Here is a 21590-nt window from a genome sequence, read left to right as displayed (position 1 = left end):
TGCAGTGGGTGGCTTCAGCCCTCCTCGGGGTTGTCCGTGCCACAGGGCACCAAGCCTGTCCGTGACCAAGCACTTCCCATGCGGTCACCTGCACCTTCAGCCTGATATCCTCAAACTCCTTTTCTACCTGCAGTTGTCTGGGCTTGGCCTAAACCAGTGTGGCACCTTTATCTTTTTTTATTTTATTATTTTTTTAAAGATTTATTTTTATTATTTTTATTGGAAAGGCGGATATACAGAGAGGAAGATCTTCCGTCCGATGATTCACTCCCCAAGTGAGCGCAACGGGCCGATGCTATGCCGATCCGAAGCCAGGAGCCTCTTCCAGGTCTCCCACGCGGGTGCAGGGTCCCAAAGCTTTGGGCCGTCCTCGACTGCTTTCCCAGGCCACAGGCAGGGAGTTGGATGGGAAGCGGGGCTGCTGGGATTAGAACCAGCGCCCATATGGGATCTCGGGCATGCTAGGTGAGGACCTTTAACCACTTGCGCCACCGCGCCGGCCCGGCACCTTTATCTTTGAGGGCTTGTTTACCCACAGCTGTCCCAAGCCCAAAGGGATTTGGTACGTGGGTTTCGGTGGCGGGCTGTTGTCGTTTTGAGGGCTGGACACTCGGCCTGGTGGTTATGACACCTGTCCCACTCGATGGCCCGGGTTCCACCCTCGGCTTCAGCAACTGCTCACACAGGCCTAGGAGACAGCAATGATGTTTCAAATGCACGGATCTCTTCCACCCATGAGGGAGAGCTAACTGGAGCTCCTAGCTACTGGCTTCAACTGGTGGACATTGGGGATGTCTGTCTCTTTCTAATGCATATATAATGTACATCATCTATATCATATATCATATGCATACATTATACACATCACACACATAAATATGCTAAATATATAGCATGTTATGTAAAATAAATGTCTATTTTAAATTCTATAAAATATATAGAATATATGATATATCCTATATATCATATTGTGTTATACAACATATCACATATAATTATACATAACATATATATGATATATATTGTATAATACATATAACATAATATGTGCATTATATGCTGTATATAATATAGATTATATTATACAGCATACACATATATAATACATATAATGTATGTACACATATGTTGTATAATGTGATATATGTGTACATACACTGTTGATCTTTGGATAGACTCTATTTTGTTAAGATTTCGGTTATTTTTATTTGTAAGGCAGAGTCACAGCGAGAGAAGGAGAGACAGATTATTCACCTGCTGATTCACTCCCTAAATGGCTGCAACAGTCAGAGCTGGGCTGGTCCAGAGCCAGGAGCCAGGAGTTTCATTGGGGTCTGCCACATGGGTTCAGGGGCCCAACGACCTAGGCCATCCTCTACTGCTTTTTAGGGCCATAAGTGTGGAACTGAATGAAGAGGCACAGCCTGGACTTGCTTGCACCTGTGCCCATTTGGGATGTAGGCGCTATAGGTAGAGGCTTAACATGATATACCATGATCCTGACCCCTTGGATTTTTTGTTTATTTGGTCTTTTTAAGATTTATTTTATTTCTTTGAAAGAGAGAAGAGAAGAAGAGACAGAGAGAGGCCTTCCATCTGCTGCTGCTTCACTCCCACAACAGCCAGGGCTGGACCAGGCTGAAGTTGGAAACTTCAACTCCATCCAGGTCTCCAATGTAGGTGGAAGGGCCACAAAAACTTGGTCAGAAGGAGTAGGTGAGGGGTGAGTAGTAGTTTAGGAAGGAGACCAGCATGCACAAAGGCTCTGTGGCAGGGAAGATGGCTCGTTTGAGCAACTGGAAGCATGAGCTACTGAGCATGGGGAAGGCCCAGGAGTGGGTCAGCCCTCTTATTGGAATAGCCTTACAAACCAGGTCAAGAGAAATGTGTCAGGACCAATATGGTGGTACAGCTGCCTGTGACACTAGCTGGCTTGAGTCTTAGCTGCTCCATTTAAAATTCAGCTCTTCGCTAACGTGCCTGGAAATGCAGCAGAGGATGGCCCAAGTTCTTGAGCCCATATGGGAAGTCCAGAAGAAGTTCCTGGCTCCTGGCTTTTGATTAAGCCAGCTCTGACCATAGCAGCCACTTGGGAAATCTTCCAGGAAGATTTGTGGTCTAAAACCAAAGTGAAAGCACATGAGGATGTCTTAGCATACCCAGAGTTAAACCCCTGACTGGAAAGCCAAGGGCTGTGAGATGAAACATTCTAGAAGCAATGTTTCCTTTGAATTTGGAAGAAAACTTGGTCATCCTGATTCTAGTCCCAACTGTTCCAGGTCCCTGGCATCCAGCCAGTTACTCATCTAGCGTCAGCGGGCACACTTAGAAGTTTAAAGAAACAAGCTATGGCTTTAGGCATTAGCAATAACAATAGTCACTGCTTAACAAGTTAATGCTGAGGTGTCATAAAAATCAGAAACTGGAGGATCGCATGGCACTGAACAGAGCATAAGAGGCTGCAGGAATCCAGGAAACATGTCTTCTGTCTTCCGCCGGGCTGAATTGAGCAGCGTTGCTTGAGTGCCTCGTTTCCGGGGGGGGGGGGGGGGGGGGGAAGCGAATTCACACTGCCCTTGCTTTTGTTGATGACTTTTCTTCTTCCCTCTAGTTAGACTAGTTCACCGCCTGGCTTTGATTCCTAAGTGTGAAACAGTTAGTACTCTCATTAGTGGCTGAAACAGCTTCAAGGTAAAACGAGCAAATCACTCCTAAGTTGAATTCAGAATGTCTCAAAAAAAACCCTACCAGGCCAGTAAGCACATATTCACAACTAGAAAAGGAACCCCCTTGGGCGCTGCCCCAACATGCCTCGTCATGTCGCAGCCCTACTCCGTTCATTTCATCTGTTTCCTAGCAGCTCTGCTCTTGCCACTGTCCAATTCTGGTTTCTTAACTTAGAAATTCCAGCCTTTACAGGATAGAAAATATATTTTTGGTTCAGTTTGCTAAATTAAAAGATGACTGTGCTAAAGAAAGAGTCTTTTTTTTTTTTTTTTTAAACACTGCTAAAAAGAAACAGCCTTGGAAGCCAGGAGACATCAGTTGAGGCCTTTCGGTGAGCAAATGACATACCTGTGCTGTGGCTGCGGATTTTCCTCAGCACCTAGAGTGAGAAGGTCAAGTTTCACCTCCAGAAATCAGGTTGTCACCTTCATCAGAGAAAACCAGGCCAGTGACGGGGTGTGCTCCCACGCTAGGCGTCTGGTTTTGCTGATGGCAACAGCCGTTGAATCATCAGGAAAATTTAAAAACAACTTGTGGGTGTGAACGGCAAAGAGTCTAAGCAGCAGAGACCTGGAGGAAAAAAATCTGGGTGGTCCCCTCTTGAGCCTGTCGGCAGAGGTGGGCGTCGCTGGTCTGAAGTCTTTGAAAGTTCACACAGCAGACGGAATGGGCTTTTCATGGGACGCACAGGAGTTGTGGCTGAATTAGGAAATGTGGGCGAGACAGTGTTTTAGAACAAAGCAGTGGACCCAAAGGAAATGCTTCTGCGTGAGAGGGAAGATGAATCTGAGCGTGTAGGAACTGGGAAATGGGTCTGGTGTTTGTAGCACAGCTAGATAAGCTGCTGCTTGCGATGCTGTCATCCCCTACTAGAGCACTTGTTTGGGTCCTGGCTGCTCCACTTGTGATCCAGCTCCCTATAGATCTGCCTGGGAAGGCAGAAGATGGCCCAAACCCCAAACCCCTGCCTTTCACATGGGAGACCCCAGTGGAGCTCCTGGCTTTGGCTTGGCCTGGCTGTTGCAACCATTGGAAGAATGAACAAGCAGATGGAAGATCTCGCTGTGTGCTCCTCTCCCCCTTTCAAACAAATACTTACAACAACAACAAAAAACTATGAGGGTTCTGATGCAGTAGCCTAAGAGCTAAAGTCCTTGCCTTGCATCACTAAGATCTCATTGAGCGTCAGTTTGTATCCCAGCTGCTCCACTTCCCAACCAGCTCCCTGCTGGTGTCCTGGGAAAGCAGTGGAGGATGGCCCAAAGCCTTGGGACCCTGTGTCTATGTGGGAGACCCAGAAGAGGCTCCTAGCTTTGGATTGGTTCTACTCCAGTGGTTATAATCACTTAGGGAGTGAACCAGCAGACAGAAGATCTTTCTTTCTGTCTTTCTTTCTCTCTGTAAATCTGCCTGTTCAATAAAAAATTGATCTTAAAAACAAACAAACAAACAAACAAACAAAAAAACCTCATGCAATGTCTTAATTTCCTGGCCATTTAAGAACAATCTCCAGCAAAGCATGTGTGTACCTTTACTGTATAAAAAACAGCTAAAGGCCCGGTGGTGTGGCCTAGTGGCTAAAATCCTTACCTTGAACACCCGGGATCCCATATGGGCGCCAGTTAATATCCCAGCAGCCATGCTTCCCATCCAGCTCCCTGCTTGTGGCCTGGGAAAGCAGTAGAGCATGGCCCAAAGCCTTGGGACCCTGCATGTGTGAGGAAGACCTGGAAGAAGCTCCTGGTTCCTGGCTTCAGATTGGCATAGCACTGGCTGTTGCGGTCACTTGGGGAGTGAATCATTGGACATAAGATCTTCCTCTCTGTCTCTCCTCCCCTCTGTATATCTGACTTTGTAATAAAAAATAAATACATCTTTAAAAAAAAAAAAGCCAGCTAATTCTCTGAGGGTGTGGCAGTTCATGAGGGTGGAAGCCTTCTCTTCCAAGCACGACCTCAGTTGGCTTCAAGTTCTGTTCACATGTATCCATCAAAATGGCACACAGGAGCACATCCCTAGCGTTGGCGCCGGTTAACTTGGGACCTGCCCAAACCAAACCACACTTCATTCTGAATATGGAAAAGCAAGGGTGGCAGCTGCCCGCCGGGTCTCTGCATCACATTGCTGTCGCAGTGAGAGGTAGTCCCGCCTAGGCAGGTGCCAGATATGCCAGGCCCTTCTTCAAATTGTCTTACTCATGGTGGCATAAGGGTGATCCTCCCAGTTCCATTCCCATGATGGCTTCAGTGACTTGCCCTGGTCCACGCCAAGGGAATAGAAGGCACACTTCTGTCTGACCTGAAGCCTCCTACCAGGACTTGCCTGGGAAAACTGAGAGTGGTTTGTGGCCTCTTAGAGCTTTGTTTAGATTTTCATAGCTTGGCCCTTTCACTCCTTACTACACACTAGTAAATATCACCTTGGCTGGGCTAAGAGCGCTGACAAGCCATTACTTCTGTGTGTTTCCCAAAGAGGTTAACGGTTGAACCAGTAGATGGAATCAAGGAGACCCGCCCTCACCAAAGTGGGGTTGAAGTCTTGCATCAAACAGAAAGGCAGAAGAAGTAGGAATCCCCCTTCTTTCACCCTCATCCTCCATTTCAAGAAATATTTATTTTCATTTATTTGAAAGAGAGACAAAGCCAACACATGCACTAGTGGGTGTAGCTGTCTGGTCAGTCCCACCCCCCAGAACTGGTTCTTACATGAACTTGCTGGGCTAGGCTGCCATGTACACCCATGGGTGCTGCAGATTTAGACCCTGAAGATCCCCTACCCGGCCTGCCTTCAGCTCCAGTCTTCCCCTGTACCAGCAGGTGCTGCAGATGCTGTCTCTATTTCAAGTTTCTCGTGTTTGGCATTCTCCCAGTCTCTTTGTATATGTGCTAAGATTTGAAGGTCTGTGAGGATTCACTAGATAAAAAAATCCCTGGGTCAGTAGGTGTTGGGTCTTTAACTGGAAAGACAGGTGACAGAAAACTGAATTAATTATGCATCCATCATTTGTTTCATTCTAAAGAGTTACTATAAACATGCCTCAAAGGAAAGCAAACAGCAAGCACCTTTGGGTGTCTGCTTTCTCTCTAATGAGAGCCAAGCTCTGGTTGGGGTTGCTGGGATAGGTTCCAAACAGAGAGTCTGGCAATTCACACATGGCCGTTTTGTCTCAAATGTCAGGGATGGGGGGGGGGGGGGGGAAGAAAAAGAACAGTTTTATAATACGGAGTGTGGGGATTAAGACTTAAATTCTGAAGTGCTTTCCAACACTATTTGGATATTTGAATTGTTGAGAGTCCAATCTTAAAGGTCTACTCCCCTTGGTATAATTCTTTGTAGTTTTGGTTTTGGCTCAACTGTCAGCATTTGCATCATCTGCCAGTTTTTGGTGTGGCCAGTGAAGCAAGTCTCATTGGAAAACCTGCTGGCCACAGGCAGCGGGTGGAAGCCCAACGAATGGGAAGCAGTGGTGAGAGCTTTGTTCCAGTTCCCAAACACAGTGGAGAGGGGCAGAGCCTAACAGAAGGAGGAAGTGGCTCTGTAACCCTTCTCCCCACCCAGACCTGCACAAGGGTCCCTTCCCTGTTGAATGGCACCTGATTATGTCCTTGAGGAAGTATAGGATGCTGGCCCACAGGGTGAGAAGGGAGACAAGCAAAGAGGAAAGATACTGCCTGTGAGTCGGGATGCTGGAGAAAGAGGCTGTCTTTCAGGACATGACTGAATTAGAAACCACACCCCAAACAGACTTCTGGGGTACCCTAGAAAGACCTGAGCGTTTCCACCAAAACGGGGTACCAGCACTGCCTGACATCCTAAATAAGTCCAAGTTTGAGTCCTGCATCTACTTCCAAACCAACTTCCTGCTGATGTACCTCAAAAAGCAGTAGAAGATGGACCAAGCAACTGGGTTCTTACTCCTGTGAGGAAGACCAGAAAGAAGCTCCTGGCTTCAGACTGGCCTGGCTCCATGGTGGTCATTCGGGGACCAACGGATTTAAGATTCCCTCTTTGTGTAACTGTATCTTTCAAATAAATAAATAACTTTTAAGAATACTTTCAAAAATGTGACTAATGTTAATACTTCTATATTTTATGGAGTCTTGTGAAATATTTCAACACATTCTATACAGCATAAACTGATCAAGCAGGCAATTGGGACTGCTCACCAGCTGCCTCCTGCAGTGCCTAACACAGTGGAGGATGCAGCGCTGTGAGCCACAGTCAGCCCACTGTGCTCGCTTTGCTAACACAGACACGAAGATTGGAACGATACGGAGGTTAGCATGGCCCCTGCGCAAGGATGACACACTCGGCCCACTGCGCTGTGCCATCCTGGCCTCACTGCTTCTAACTGTCCCCCTGCACGTTATCCAACTGTCTTTAGTTCCCCCTTTCCCCACCCTTCCTAGATTCTAGTCATCACTCTCCAATTTCAGGTAGATTTTTAACTTCCACATGGAGTGAGAACATACGGTATTTACCATTCTGTGTCTGACTTCTTTTAACATCATGGCCTCCAGTGGCACCCTGTTTCACTGCACATGTCAGGGTTTCATTGTATGGAAATGCTCCGTAAAGCCCCACTGGGTATGCGCACTGCATCTTCTTTCTCTGCTTGCCCACTGCGGGGCACTAAGGGGGGTTTGGTATCTTAGTTCCTGTGAACCGTGTGGCCACTGACCTGGGAGGGCAGCTCTCTTTGATGGCTGATCTCACTTCCTGCAACGACGTACGTGGAAGTGGCATAGCTGGGTCACATGGCAACTCTGTTTTTAGCTTTTGAGGAACCTCCATTCTGTTCTCCACAGAGCTCTACTCATTTGCATTCCCACTAGTGGTGTAGTTCCTTTTTTTTTTTCATTATCACCAGTGTGTGTGATTTTTTTTAAAAAAATAACAGCCATTTTATTTATTTTAAAGATTTATTTTATTTTTTATTGGAAAGTCAGGTTTACAGAGAGGAGGAAAGTCAGAGAGGAAGATTTTTCATCTGATGATACACTCCCCAAGCAGCCACTATGGCTGGAGCTGCACCAGTCCGAAGCCAGGAGCCAGGAGCCAGGAGCCAGGAGCCAGGAGCCAGGAGCCAGGAGCCTTCTCCGGGTCTCCCACATGGGTACATGGTCCCAAGGCTTTGGGTCATCCTAGACTGCTTTGCTAGGCCACAAACAGGGAGCTGGATGAGAAGTGGGGCCACTGATATAGGAACTGGTGTCAATATGGGATCCCAGCATGTGTAAGGCAAGGATTTTAGCCACTAGGCTACCACACCGGGCCCTCTTTCTGTTTTTATGACAGGAGAGCTAATAATACTCGTGTAAAAGATCTGGGGAAGACGAGACAGTAATGCCATGGAGATGGGTGGGCTGTGGGAACAAAGTTGATGAGAGGAAACTGCTCTAGCATAAAGGTGCGGAATGTTCTTTTTGACCATTGGCAGGCATGGAGCATATGAAAATACAGAAATGGGAAGGTGAGTAGATATGTTTATAGTTTTTGGTGGAAGTTATAAAGGCTACCCAGACAGAAAATAAAAGGGCTGAGGCCGTGCCAGGGCTTCGTCTGGGTCTTCCATGTGGATGGCTGGGGCCCAAGGACCTGGGTCATCTTCCATTGCTTTCCCAGGCACATTAGCAGGGAACTGGATCTGAGGTGGAGCGGCTGGGACTTCAACTGGTGCCCGTACGGCATGCTCGCATCACAGGCTGTGGCTTTACCTGCCACAATACAGCCATCCCCTAGAAGGCTTTTGTTTTGTTTTGAATAGCTCCTTTTGACTCGTTGTGGTTTTAAGGTTTTATTTATTTTCATTTTACTTGAAAGGCAGAGAAAGAGGAGAGACTGACAGAGATGTGTCACCTGCTAGCCACAGCTGGGTCGGGTCAAAGCCAGCAGCCCAGGACACAGTCTGGGCCTCTCAAACGGGAGCTGTCCCCTGCTGTCTCCCAGGCTGTCCACTCGCAGGAAGCTGGATTGGAAGCAGCGGAGCCGGGATTTGACACACACATACACTCTGCTATGGCACCCACACATCCAAAGCATGGATTCAACCTCTGTGCCCTATGTGAGCCTGCGGAAGGCTCCCGGTGTGTGACAGAATGCACATGCCTATAGATAAACCAAACAGAGGGAGAGATGCTCTGAGGAAAACCGGCGACCAAGGCAGAAAGGCACACCAAGTCTCCAGGCGGGAGAAGGCTCAGCTCTCTCTGACACCCCCTGAATGCCTGGGAACGCAAGCGGGACTGCTGCTTCCTTCAGCTGTAGGCCCAGCGTTTCCAGGGGCTGAAGAAAAAAGGAAGGCAAACACGCCCAGGATATTCCGGTCACTGTTTTATGCCATTTAACAACGTTCACCGGATCTTCCAGATAAGGAAACTGAGGGTAAGGTTAATACATGGCATAAAATACGAGCGCTGGAGTTACATCTCAGCTCCGATTTGCCAGCTGCAAAGTCTTGGGGACTTCGAAGCTCAATGTTCACACACAGCAAACGCTGTTTTTCACCGCGGACGGTCTCATTAGCACAATGGCGCTATGTGTCACACATGAGCAAGTGACGCGCAAGGAGGAAAAGACATGCACAACATTCAGGGCCATGTAATGGATCTTTCCAAATCTCACGAAAGCAAGCCTCGTCAAAAATCCGTTTAATCATGCGGCTGCGCAGGGGGTCGCAACCACACGCCGAAGCTGCAGATCCAGTTGGACCAACACGTCGCCCGACAGCCTACACAGGGAGTGTGAGTCTGCAGTGACAGTGCAGGAATTCCACGACCGATGGCAGGGTTGGTGGCTCCGACGGAAGAGTGTGAGGGAGCAGGGCTCACCAGACACACACCCAGGCCGCCTCAGACACCGGCGACAAAACCAGCCCCACCTCCGGCAGCCCGCGCCTGCGCACACGCACACACGCGCCAGCCCGCCCGCGGCGCACGCGCAGTCGTCCCCTAGCGCGCCCCGTGCCCCGCCCCCGCAAGCCCCGCCCCCGCGCTCCCCGCGCCCCATATCCGGGTTCCCGCCGCCGCCGCCGCCGCCGCCTGCGCGGCCTCGCTCATTCAGCCCTGCCGGGAGTGGTGCGATTCCCGACCAAGATGGCGGCCGTGGGGCGAGTCGGCTCGTTCGGTTCCTCCCCTCCGGGATTAACCTCCATGGCCGGCGACCTCGCGTCGGGCAACGGCGGGGCCACGGCAGGCGACGACGAGGACGGGCAGAACCTTTGGTAACGAACGACTCCCCGCCCCGTATCCCACCATCCCTTCCCCTGCTCCGCGGGCTCGGCCGGCCTGGCGGACGCCTCGGGATCCCCCGTGCCCGCCGGAGCTCGGCGCCCGGCCCAGGCCCACCGCCGCCTCGGCTCGCCCGGCCGCCCCTGCCCTCGGCCACCCGGGGCCTCAGCGTGCGTCTCGATCCTCCCCCGTTAGGTCCTGCATCCTCAGCGAGGTCTCCACCCGCTCGCGCTCCAAGCTCCCCGCGGGGAAGAACGTGCTGCTGCTGGGTGAGTGTCCCCGGGGGTCCCGCGGCGCCCCGCCCCGGCCGGCCGGCTCGCTGTCCTTTGTGCGGTCCTCGGGACCGGCCGCGCCCCGCCTCCCTGCGGGCTCTGACAGTGGGGGGCCCTCGGGAGACTGCGAAGACCTGGGGACCCCTGCTCCCGGCCCTGCTGGCACCCGCCTTCCCTGAACACACCCCGCTGCTCCTCGCCCAGTTTTCCCTGATCTGAATGCCATAGCCCTTCCTGGGGATTCTTGCTGGCTTAGGGCTTTTTTTTCTAACCTGCAAGGCCAGGTTTCCTTTCATAACAGAAACTGGTAGCAGAAGGCTTCTTGGCCACAGCTCCGGTGCAGTAGTATGCTATTAATATTTGATAGCGGATTCTTTCTCTAATTGACAGGCACCCGGGCAGCTGTGATGCGCGTTCACGTTTGATTCAGCGTTCTCGGGTACAATGCGCTCGTCGTGTTGCGCTTGCCTTTTGGACTGTCACCTGCTAAATCTGAACGCTGTAAAAGGGTGGTGGAGAACACGCTTCTGGTTCGGGCGCCCTTGGCCAAGCGCACAGAACCAGGAAAAGTGGCTGAATGCCTTTAGTTCTCCTCTCGGTCCCCTCGGGTCTCTGAAAGTTGTGTTTTTTGTGTGTGTGTGTGGAGTGGGGTGGGGTAGAGAACTGAGGGAGAACAATTGGCAGGTGCACATTTTCTGGAGTCATTTCCAGGAGAGCTTTCTGCCAGCTACATTAAGGCCTATAGTTTTGGTTGATAAGGTGATGATTAAATTGTAAAACTTTGGTATTGGTGTCTGCAGAGAGTATTTGTTAAGGCATCTGAAAATAGAAAAGGAAACAAACCAATCGCTATGTGTCAGGGTCCGCAGTTTATAAGAAGGGCTGAGAAGGCACTTGTTTTTCCACAAACGGCTGCCGGTCTAGAAAACCTGCGGTTCTTGATTTTTCTCAGTGATGGGGAGCCAGTTCCAAAGTGAGTTTTTCACCTTTGTTCTGGTGGGATCAAAACTCCCTACTGCGCAGTCATCTTTATGCCCGGTGATCATGACCAATGTGTTGACCTCTAAAAACCTGCGTGTCTTCAGGGGAGTGTTAGATCAGCATGCAGGCCTCTTAGGGTTTGGGGGAGGATGGAGTGAGCTGTTTGTAAAGTGGTACCACCTCAGGGACTTGTGTGATAGACGTATCTTAACTGGATTAGAAACCGTTTGATCGGAATCTCTTCTTCGGGAATCGAGTTAGTGCTCACATAAGTGATATTGATAGGCAGAAAAAATACAGAAAACACATCTAATGTACTGCTTTAAACGGATGGTGTGCTAATTACTGAACTCGAATGGACTTAACAACATGCCTTAATTGAAATGGAGTATATTTTAATCACCTAAAAATTCTTTTCAAAAGTTGTCATTATAGCTAAGGGTCCTGCATTTTGAGTTCGTTTTGTGACTCCTCTGTCCAGTTGTTCCTGCACTTAGCTGTCACGTACTTAAGTGTTGCTGGTGAAGCGGCAGTGGCACTTTTGTTCCTTTCTGGGTGCCTCTAACTGGAGCTGGGGGTGCATCGAGTGTATTCTGCCCAGGACTGCCTTTTGGCACTGGGTGAGTGTGAGACTGAGCATCCGCAGAGGTCCAGGCCGGTCCACGCCTGCATGCCTGCCATAGGTTAAATATCCTTATAGTTCAGAAAGCCCCATCTAGTGTCAGATTACGTGAACTTGAAGTTTGGTATTGTCTTTGAGATTTGTGGGAGTTGCAGCAGAGTGCCTTTCAGCACTTTGGGGGAGCCAGTGACTGATCCTCGCACTGATGACAGAACTAGGGTGCTTTTTTGCAGGTGCAGGTTGCCTGTCAGGAGTTACAGCAGCATCACTCCATGCGGATAGGAACTGTGGGTTTCTTTGTCAGGAGTTTGAGAGGTGCTTGGCTCCAATGTGTCTTTCATGAATGACTATTGTTTTTGGAGCCCCATATTTGAAAAACCAAATTGGAGACTATAAGAAGGGTTTGCATTTCCAGAAACAGTCCAGACAGGTTGCCAACACTGTCCTCCCACCCCACTCCCTACTCTTCACCCCCATTACAGGGTGTGTGTGTATCTATTTTATTTACCTTGAAAGTTCAAAGTTAGAGGGAGAGAAAGAGATATCCTCCATCCACTGACTCACTCCCCTATGAACGACCAGCACTGGGCTAGTTCAAAGCCAGAAGCTTCTTCCAGGTCTCCTGGAAGTGGAGCAGCTAGGGCTGGAACTGGTGCTCGTGTGGGATGCTGGCACCCACTATGCCACTGTGTGACGATATTAACTCCCAATTTCAGTCCGTTTAACATTAGCTTGCTGTCTGACCTCCCCACCCGCTGCCTCATGGGAGAAGGGTCAAGAGTAGGAATAGGAGCCAGTCTGAAAGCATCTTTCATAGGTATTGCTCTCCCTCTCCCCTCCCTAGTCCTGGAGGTGGAGATAAATCCCGTTTGTAGATGATGTAATGGATCCTGGAGACCTGTTAAGTGTGTTTTCCAAGGTCACACAACTCTGAAGGACCTCGAGTTCTCTGAACTGGCATGGCTTTGCAGCTTAGTAGAAGTGCCTGCCAGGTACAGAAATCCCTACTCAAGGGCTATCTTGGAGCAAAGATTCCGGTGATTGTTTTAAAAGAAGATCCAAATACATGTTAGACTTCAGGATGTAGTTCACTGACAGACACACCAGTGGCCGTGATGTGTATGTTTGAGCAGTCTTTTGTTCCACCTAGGCCTGACTTGCAATGAAGTCTGCAAAGACTCAACACTAACGTTTGGTCATTGTTTCTTGAAAGACTTTGAGACCAGCTTTCAAAAAGTGTGTGTGTTTTTTTAATGTTAAAGGTAGGACTTACTGCATATGCATTTTAAGTAGGACATATTCTTTCTAAATTGTACTTTAAAAGCTACTTTTCCTCTTTACACTTAACCAATTTTTACTGCAGGTGTCTATAGTTACGTTTTAATACCACGCTTGTCATGCTTTGATAGGAAAGCTGTAATGATAACAGCTAGCTTCTGCACATTTGTAAGTACTAAATCATGTAAAGATTGTTTACATTCTCTGCTTATCCCGTTAAAGATCAGGAAACAGAGAGCTGCTAAGTCAGTCGCCCTAGGCACTCAGTCGAGATGAAGCGAAGTCAGGATTCTGGCTGACTTTTCAGGCTGCTGCCTGGCTCCAGAGGCCACACTCCTCACTGTGCATCAGATGTTTCCCTAAAGCTGGGCTGGGGAGTTGGCCCGCACTCCCGGGATGTCTTGCAAGGTCTGGGCCAGCCTGGCTGAGGCAGGAGCAGGTGGGACTGGAGATTCAGTAAAACCAAAGCAGCTATTTTTCAGGTTCTGATTGTGTATGGCCTGTGAATGACGCTGTAAACATCCAAGTGACCCTTGGCAGCAGAAAGGTGTCCCCACCCTGCTGAGGAATAAAGGCTTTCTTTGTTTACGAGATTGTCCTGAGTGTCCGATTTGGGTGAATGACTCCATGGTCAACTAAGGTACCCCAACAATGTTCAGGGTACAAAATTAATGTTAGGAATTAATTTTTTTTTTAAATCAAAACCTCAAATGCCTGAACAGTGTTGGATTTTTTTTTAAGATTTATTTTATTATTTTTATTGGAAAGGTGGATATACAGAGAGGAGAGACAGAGAAGAAGATCTTCCATCCGATGATTCACTCCCCAAGTGAGCGCAACGGGCCGATACTATGCCGATCCGAAGCCAGGAGCCTCTTCCGGGTCTCCCACGCAGGTGCAGGGTCCCAAAGCTTTGGGCTGTCCTCCACTGCTTTCCCGGGCCACAGGCAGGGAGCTGGAAGCGGGGCTGCTGGGATTAGAACCGGCGCCCATATGGGATCCCGGGCGTGCAAGGCAAGGACCTTAACCACTGTGCCACCGTGCAGTGTTGGACAGTGTTGGATTTTTAAAATTTTTTATTTTCTTTTAATTTGGAAGGCTGAGTTACACAGGAAAGCTCTTCCATGTGGTAGCTCCCCAAATGGCTACAGTGGCTGGAGCTAGGCTGGCCTTGAAGCCAGATTTTTGTTAAACTGCAGTGTGTTCATGATTTTTTTTTGCATAATTATGGGAAAATAATGCAATTATACTGGTGATTTCTTAAAATAATTAACATGAAGTTTAGGTGTGTTTTAATATGGTAATACTAAAAAATATGAAATGGAAGTATTTTAAGAGATAGTACATTTGTTACAGTTACCAGGTGAACAGACTTTTCTCCTCAGAGCCAGTGATTAAATACTTTTGTTTTGATTGGAAGGGCAGAGTTACAGAGAGGGAGAGACAGATTTGCCGTCTGCTGGTTCACTCCCTAGATGGCTGAGGCTTCGGACCAGCTCAGCTCCAGCCATGCGGCCACATGGAGAGTGGACCAGCGCGTGGAGATCTGTTTCTCTTTGTATCTGCATCTGTCTGTAGCTATGCCTTTCAAATAAAAAGAAAATAAATCTTTTAAAAAAACATGAAAAGAAAATGCAAAACATAGAGCAGCACTGAATTAGGAAAAATCAAAGACTAAAACTTAACATAGCGCTGTATCTCTAAGAAGTGGGCAGGGCTGCTTTTTGGTCTTGTCTTCAGTTGTAAAATCAGGACAGTGTCTCTAGGAAGTTCTTACAAATGACCTCTTTAATCGTATGCTCATCCAACATATATGAGAAAAGTATCAGACGCTTCATGGGTCATCCAGGGAAACAGGACTGCCTAAGGCTGGATCCCTATCCAAGAGCTTACAAACTCCTCTGGGGGGCCCGGCATAGTAGTTAAAGTCCTCGCCTTGGATCCCATATGGGTGCTGGTTCTAATCCCAGCAGCTCTACTCCCATCCAGCTCCCTGCTTGTGGCCTGGGAAAGCAGTCGAGACCACCCAAAGCCTTGGGACCCTGCACCTGTGTGGGATACCCAGAAGAAGCTCCTGGCTCCTGGCTTCAGATTGGCTCAGCTCCAGCTGTTGCAGCCGCTTGGGGAGTGACTCGTCGGAGGGAAGATCTTCCTCTGTCTCTCCTCGCTGTACATCTGCCTTTCCAATTAAAAACGAAACAAAACAAAAACCTTCTGGGAGAAGGCTCCAAACCTGAATACCAAGTTTGTAGAAGTGGAATCTTGTTATTATATTACTGATGTAAATCTTGTTGTTATAGTACTAGTCTTATTGGAGGGTTATAACATTTTCCAATTGTGTATTCAATATGGAAGAGCAGTTGACTGCCTACCACCATTGCTGACACTTAGTACTCTTTTTTTAATCTATCTTGGTAGATTAAAAATTGCATTTTAATTTAAGATAACTTAGTTGTAGAATATACACCACATTTGTTGATCAGGAACCATTGCTTTAATATAATTTTAATTTCCTAGAACACAGAACTTAAAAAAAAAGATTTATTAATTTTTATTGGAAAGGTAGATTTATGGAGAAAAGGAGAGATAAAAAGATCTTCAATCTGCTGGTTCACTCCCCAAATGGCTGCAACGGCTGGAACTGAGCAAATACCAAGCCGGGACCTTCTTCCGGGTCTCCCACACAGGTGCAGGGTCGCTTTGGGCCTCCTCAGCTGCTTTCCCAGGCCACAAGCAGGGAGCTGAATGGGAAGTGGAGCAGCTGGGATGTGAACTGGCATCCATATGGGATCCTGCTGCGTGCAAGGTGAGGTTTAAGCCACTGGGCCATTGTACTGGGCCCCATAGGACTATTAATAGCCACTTAGGTTAGCATTTATTGTTCTTGGTAAAGGTTTATTTAATTGAACTAAAAGACTTGTAATTCATGTCTGGACAGTCTGTGAGAGTAAGAGAAATTGTAAGTTCTTTTTTAGTGTAATGCAGATTGCTAAACTCAGGTAGGGCTTTGAGCAACCCTCAGATGGGAGCTCATGCACTGTGTTTCTTGTGTTGGGTGTTCTGCTGGGAGCTTTGTTATGGAGTGTGCTCACTGTTTGGCAGTAGAGCGTTTCAGACCACAGGTTACACAGCTGACCTAGCGGTCAAAATCAGGTTTGTCTTTTTTGCCTTACAGATACTCCTGGACAAAAGGAAGGGATATAGTCTCAACCAGGAGTTTCTAACTGCCTACTTAATCCTTACCGAGTTTTGCAGCTGGCTTACAGCCTCTTATTGAGACAGCAGCGGAGCCCCAAGAACCCCCCACCCCGTCTGCCTACGTGATGTTGAGTGGGAGGCCATGCAGAAGACCTGAGCAAAACTAGGGCAGTGTTTAACAAGGAAGCTGTGCGTGGAAAACGGGATCAGGCACCCCAACCGTGCAAAGCGAGAGAATGTAGCACTTAGCTCCCAACAGGAGAGAAAATGGAGAAAGTAAAGGTTTACCTATTGTCACGCTCATTTATAATTTTTCTTAAAGGCAGCTTTAGAAAGAGATCTTTCAGCCCCCTGGCTCACTCTCCAAATGACTGTTGGCCAGGATTGGACCAGGACAAAGCCAGGAGCTGGGAATCCCATCCGGGTCTCCCACATGGATGGCAGGGGGCCCCTTCCACTGTTTTCCCAGGCACGTAGCCTGGTTAAAAGTTGGAACAGCCAGGTCTCAACTGGCACTCACATGGAGTGCTGGCTTTGAGTGGCAGCTTAGCCCGCTGCGCCACAGTGCTGGTCCTGCGGACTTTTCTCCTGCACTGAGTGGAGAATGACCAGAAGCTGCTTCCGGAACAGTGAGAAGGCAGAGTTGTATAGTGTTCAAGAATACTGGCTGAATTCAAATGACCCTTGATGAGTTGCTTAATCTCTCAGATAATGCTGCTTACCTTTTAGGATTATTGTAAGGATTATATGAGATAATGTTGGTGAAGCACTTCAAATAGTGGCATACCTTGGAAATATCCACAACAGAAGCCTCTGTTCATTGCAGTGTGTGTGTTTTGATCAACTTAAGTGTGATTCATATTTTTGTTATCTTTCTGAAACACTGATATTATCTTCTAAAGAGTTTTATTTAAAATATATCACTGATCAAGAGGCAGTGAAGCTAATGATGAGTTATACACTTGTCGAAGTAAACAGTATTATGGGAAAACCTTAGTCCACCGACTGTTTAGACAGGTTTGTGTAGAATTTGAGATTTTCTTTTGAAATTGGAGCTGAGATGAATTTGATGGCCATTGTTTCTTTTTTTAGGACTTTATTTTGATTAGAAGGTCAGATATATATATATATATATAGCGGAGGAGAGATAGACAGTCTGTTGATTCACTCGCCAAGCGGCTGCAACGGCCAGAGCTGCGCCAATCTGAAACCGGGAGCCAGGGGCCTCTAGTGGGTCTCCCACGCAGGCGCAGGGTCCCAAGGCTTTGAGCCATTCTCCATTGCTTTCCCAGGCAACAAACAGGGAGCTGGATGGGAAGCAAGGCCATGGATTAGAACTGATGGTAACATGGGATCCTGGAGCGTGTAAGGTGAGGACTTTAGCTGCTAGGCTACCACCATTGCTTCTTGATGGTAAAACAAGTTCCATTAACTACCTGGATCTTGGAAAGTTCAAGAGAGGAAGAGAAAGAGGAAGATCTTTGTCTGCTAGCTCATTCCCCAAGTGGCTGCTTAATTTTGCTGGAGCTGAGCTGATCTGCAGCAGCCTCTTCTGGGTCTCCCATGCGGGTGCAGGATCCCAAACCTTGGGCTGTCCTCTACTGTTTTCCCATGCCACAAGCAGGGAGCTGGATGGGAAGTGGAGCTGCCAGGACACGAACTGACTTTCATATGGGATGCTAGAGTGTGCAAGGCAAGGACTTTATCCACTGGGCTACCACAATGGGCCCAGTTTCTTGTGTCTTAAGCTTGGCTTGCAGAGTAAAGGCTAATTTGTTGTTGAGAATTGAACAGTAGATTGATCAACAAGCCAGAGTGTTACGTGCTAGGACTGAACTTGGTGCATGGACTGTCTTTGGTGGCCAGCAAAGCAAAGCACCATGCTTTCCCCTTTATTTTGTTTCTCTAATGTTTAAAGAGGTAATGAGTTAAAATAAAGACAAATATGTGACACACACTAATATGGCCCACAAAGGTTCCAATATTGTTGTTTTTCAGTAATATGCCCAGCATCTGTTTATCTTGAAAATGGCTTGTGTGATAATAATGGTGATCTAATGAAATGTTTTGATTAAAAAAAAATCTTTTAAAATATGCCCTGTTTGGACCCAGTGAAGTGGCTTGATGAGTTAATCCTCCCCCTTTAAGTGCTGGGATCCCATATGGGTGTTGGTTTGTGTCCCGGCAGCTCCACTTCCCATCCAGCTCCCTGCTTGTGTCGTGTGAAAGCAGCAGAGGACAGCTCAATGCCTTGGGACTCTGCACCCATGTGGGAGACCTGGAAGAAGCTCCTGGCTCCTGGCTTCAGATTGGCTCAGCTCTGCCTGACCTTTGCAGCCTCTTGAGGAGTGAACCAGAGACAGAAGATCTTTCTCTCTAAACCCGCCTTTTCAATCAAAATTTATATTATATATATATACATACATATATATATATATATACATGTGTTCTCTTTAAGAAGATAAATAATGTCAATTTTTTTTTAAAGATTTATTTTTTATTATTTTTTCATTGGAAAGGCGGATATACAGAGAGGAGAGACAGAGAGGAAGATCTTCCGTCCGATGATTCACTCCCCAAGTGAGCACAACAGGCCGATACTATGCCGATCCGAAGCCAGGAGCCTCTTCCAGGTCTCCCACGCGGGTGCAGGTTCCCAAAGCTTTGGGCCGTCCTCGACTGCTTTCCCAGGCCACAGGCAGGGAGCTGGAAGGGAAGCGGGGCTGCCGGAATTAGAACCGGCGCCCATATGGGATCCTGGGCGTGCAAGGCGAGGACCTTTAACCACTTGCGCCACCACGCTGGGCCCGTAAATTTAAATAAAATATGTAGAGCATAATATTGGCATCATCACTTAAGGGTGCTTTACAGAAGGGCTTTCATCTTTATGTGAACAGGAACTCTATACTGTATGAGTGTATGTTTACAGATCATTAATTATTTGGCTCGCAGGCCCAAAGCTGGTGTGTCGGCCTCACTGCCCGCTGAAGGCCAGGGACCCGAAGGAGTGGATGAATTCCTGCACCATGGTGTGGAGCTGCACAGGCCCCAGAACTGTAGCTGCCATTTTAGAATAAAGCATGTAGAAATGTTTTGATTTTACTTTTCTAATTATTAAGCTTTTTATTTTCCAAAAGCAACTTGTAATTGAATGGCCATTCTCTCATGAATGGGTTGCCACTGGTGGTGATTTTGAATGTGTGTCACTGTTGAAGGACAGGTATTTGCAATTTTAACATTTTTCTTCTCTGCATGAGAGAGTGAGTTAATACTGGATTGTCTTATTATTTTCAAACAGTGTGGCTTGGCTGTGGCCGGGCAGCCGAGGTCCATTCATTCAGTTGAATGACGAAAGTTTTTTTTGAATTTAGTACAGAAAGTGCGTTAAGAGCTTATACTGCGAAATCTGAGAATGCTATCTAGCGATTAGAAGGATAAACGAGGTGGTGTTCTCCTAGGAACTTAAAGGCCAGTCCAGAGAGGTGACTGAACGAAAGAGGAGCTAAGAGCTGGGAATGTCACTAGGCAGAAAGCCCCGCAGATTCTTGTCTGGTGTGTGTGCTCGACAGTGGAGCACACTGGTGACTTGACCTGGAAACACAAGTCTGTATTTGGGCTGGCCTGGCCCAATCCAGGGTGGTCTCCTGAGCAAGACCAGACTCTCCGCGGAGCTGGGAGCTGCAGGTTGTATGGGGCTTGTTTTCAGGGTGGTCATGTGTGAGTGAGTGGAGGGAGGCGGCAGTGTGATACTCCCTTTGTGCATGTTGAAATGTAGGGAGTTTATGGGACATCTAAGGAGCGATGACCAGTAGGTGGTGCAGGAGAGGCTGACGCTAGACGGAATCTGAGCGTCACCAGGCAGTAGGTGGAAGTGAGAACCATGGATGTGGAAGGTTTGTGGGGATTCCATGTAGAGGGAGAAGAATAATAGCTGAGAAAAGACCCTTGGGTGGCACAGACGTTGGGTGGGGAGGCAGGAACAGCCCACGAAGTCATGGGAGCAGCTCTCTCAGAGGTGGGTGGCAGGAGAGTCAGGTGGTACTTGGGCTCTGACACAGCAGTCTCCTCTGACTTGCACCTCTGTCTTGTTGCTCTGCCAGCTCTCAATCCAGTCGGCCTATGAGCACAGCTACCTGCCACCCCAAACCTAGGGCACGTCTAGTTACCTTGAACTCATGCTTATCAATGGCTGCACTTGGCCATGACAATGTTCCTGCCTCCCTGCCCTCCCGCTGCCCCCGTGGGAGAGTCGGCCTCAGCTGGCAGAAGATGCCCATCAGGAGCTGGCCAGCTCTGCCCTCCCAGCTTGGGTTTCCTGTGTTCAACTATTTGTCCTTTCTAGGACACTTTTTGCTTCCAGGACTCTGCCCATGCGTTCCTTACTTCCTGAAGTGATGACTCCATGTTTCACTGACCTGCTTTGCAAAGTCCTTGCTGACTGCCCAGCAGAACAGGCTGTTGGCTTTGGGCTGGTTTTCGGATTTGTGTCACGTAGCCCTAATGACAGTATCTTGACATTGTCTCCTGTTTGTTTTCCTTCTCCTGGAAGACAGCAACTTTCATATCTGTATCTTTGTACCTGGTGTTTGACTTCGTGTGGTGAATATCTGGCACGTCTAGACTAGCAATATCAACATCACCAGGAACTTGCTAGATGTGCAGATTCTGGGGCCCCATTCTAGACTCCACGAATCAGAGACGTAGGAAGTAGTTTTAACAGTTCCCCCAGCTAATTTAGTACATGTTTGGGCACAATTATTCCAGTGAAACGAGTGATGACAGCTCACTGAGAGGAAGTAGCTCTGGCCCTGTGTTGCGGGAAAGTCTTTGTCCTTTCTGTATGCAGCGCTTGGACACAGGAAGCGGCCATGTCCCACTGCTTGTCGCAGTAACTTAACACAGGGCGTGTTGTAGGTACGTGTGATCCTGTTGGGTCATGAACTCAGGTTCAGAATCTGAGTCTGTTGACTTTAATGTTTGAGAATGGAAATCATTAATTTATAAAATCACCTATAACATCATCACAGATAATGAATCAGTATTTATTAAAAGAAATAAGGTAAATCCTGGGTCAAGTTAAGTGTACTTTAACTGAATATGACCTGTTTTTATGGTTTTCTATATGCTTTACAAAATACAGTTAAGACGTTGTATTGTTGATTTAGATTTGTATAACAAGGCTGGGCACTCGGTTTTTACTTAGAATATGTAGCACTGCCCCTGTGGGACAGTCCGAATTCAGTTGATATTATTGTAGCATAAAGGACTTCTATCAAGAAATAG

The 21590-nt window shown here is 47.8% G+C and overlaps 1 protein-coding gene and 1 pseudogene across 4 annotated transcripts in view; both read left to right on the top strand.

Annotated features, from left to right (window-relative positions):
- The first annotated feature begins 6958 nt into the window (after positions 1-6958).
- Positions 6959-7037, top strand: LOC121146324 (annotated as a pseudogene).
- A 2696-nt stretch (positions 7038-9733) lies between these two features.
- DYNC1LI1 (dynein cytoplasmic 1 light intermediate chain 1) overlaps positions 9734-21590 on the top strand; it is a 29884-nt gene continuing 18027 nt past the window's right edge. The window contains exons 1-2 of one of the 4 annotated variants that reach the window (XM_040964005.1): positions 9734-9949; positions 10152-10225. In XM_040964005.1, coding sequence (XP_040819939.1) covers positions 9822-9949; positions 10152-10225 — 202 coding nt within the window. In that variant the 5' untranslated portion in view covers positions 9734-9821. The remainder of the gene's footprint in view (positions 9950-10151; positions 10226-21590) is intronic. The other 3 variants (XM_040964019.1, XM_040964027.1, XM_040964013.1) reach the window with 3 other exon arrangements.

The sequence above is a fragment of the Ochotona curzoniae genome, unplaced genomic scaffold (assembly GCF_017591425.1).
Source record: "Ochotona curzoniae isolate NIBS_2020 unplaced genomic scaffold, NIBS_Ocur_1.0 contig_1302, whole genome shotgun sequence".
In the NCBI taxonomy this organism is placed as follows: Eukaryota; Metazoa; Chordata; class Mammalia; order Lagomorpha; family Ochotonidae; genus Ochotona; species Ochotona curzoniae.
The sequence above is the reverse complement of the archived record's forward strand: the minus strand, read 5'-3'. Positions and strand labels throughout refer to the sequence as shown.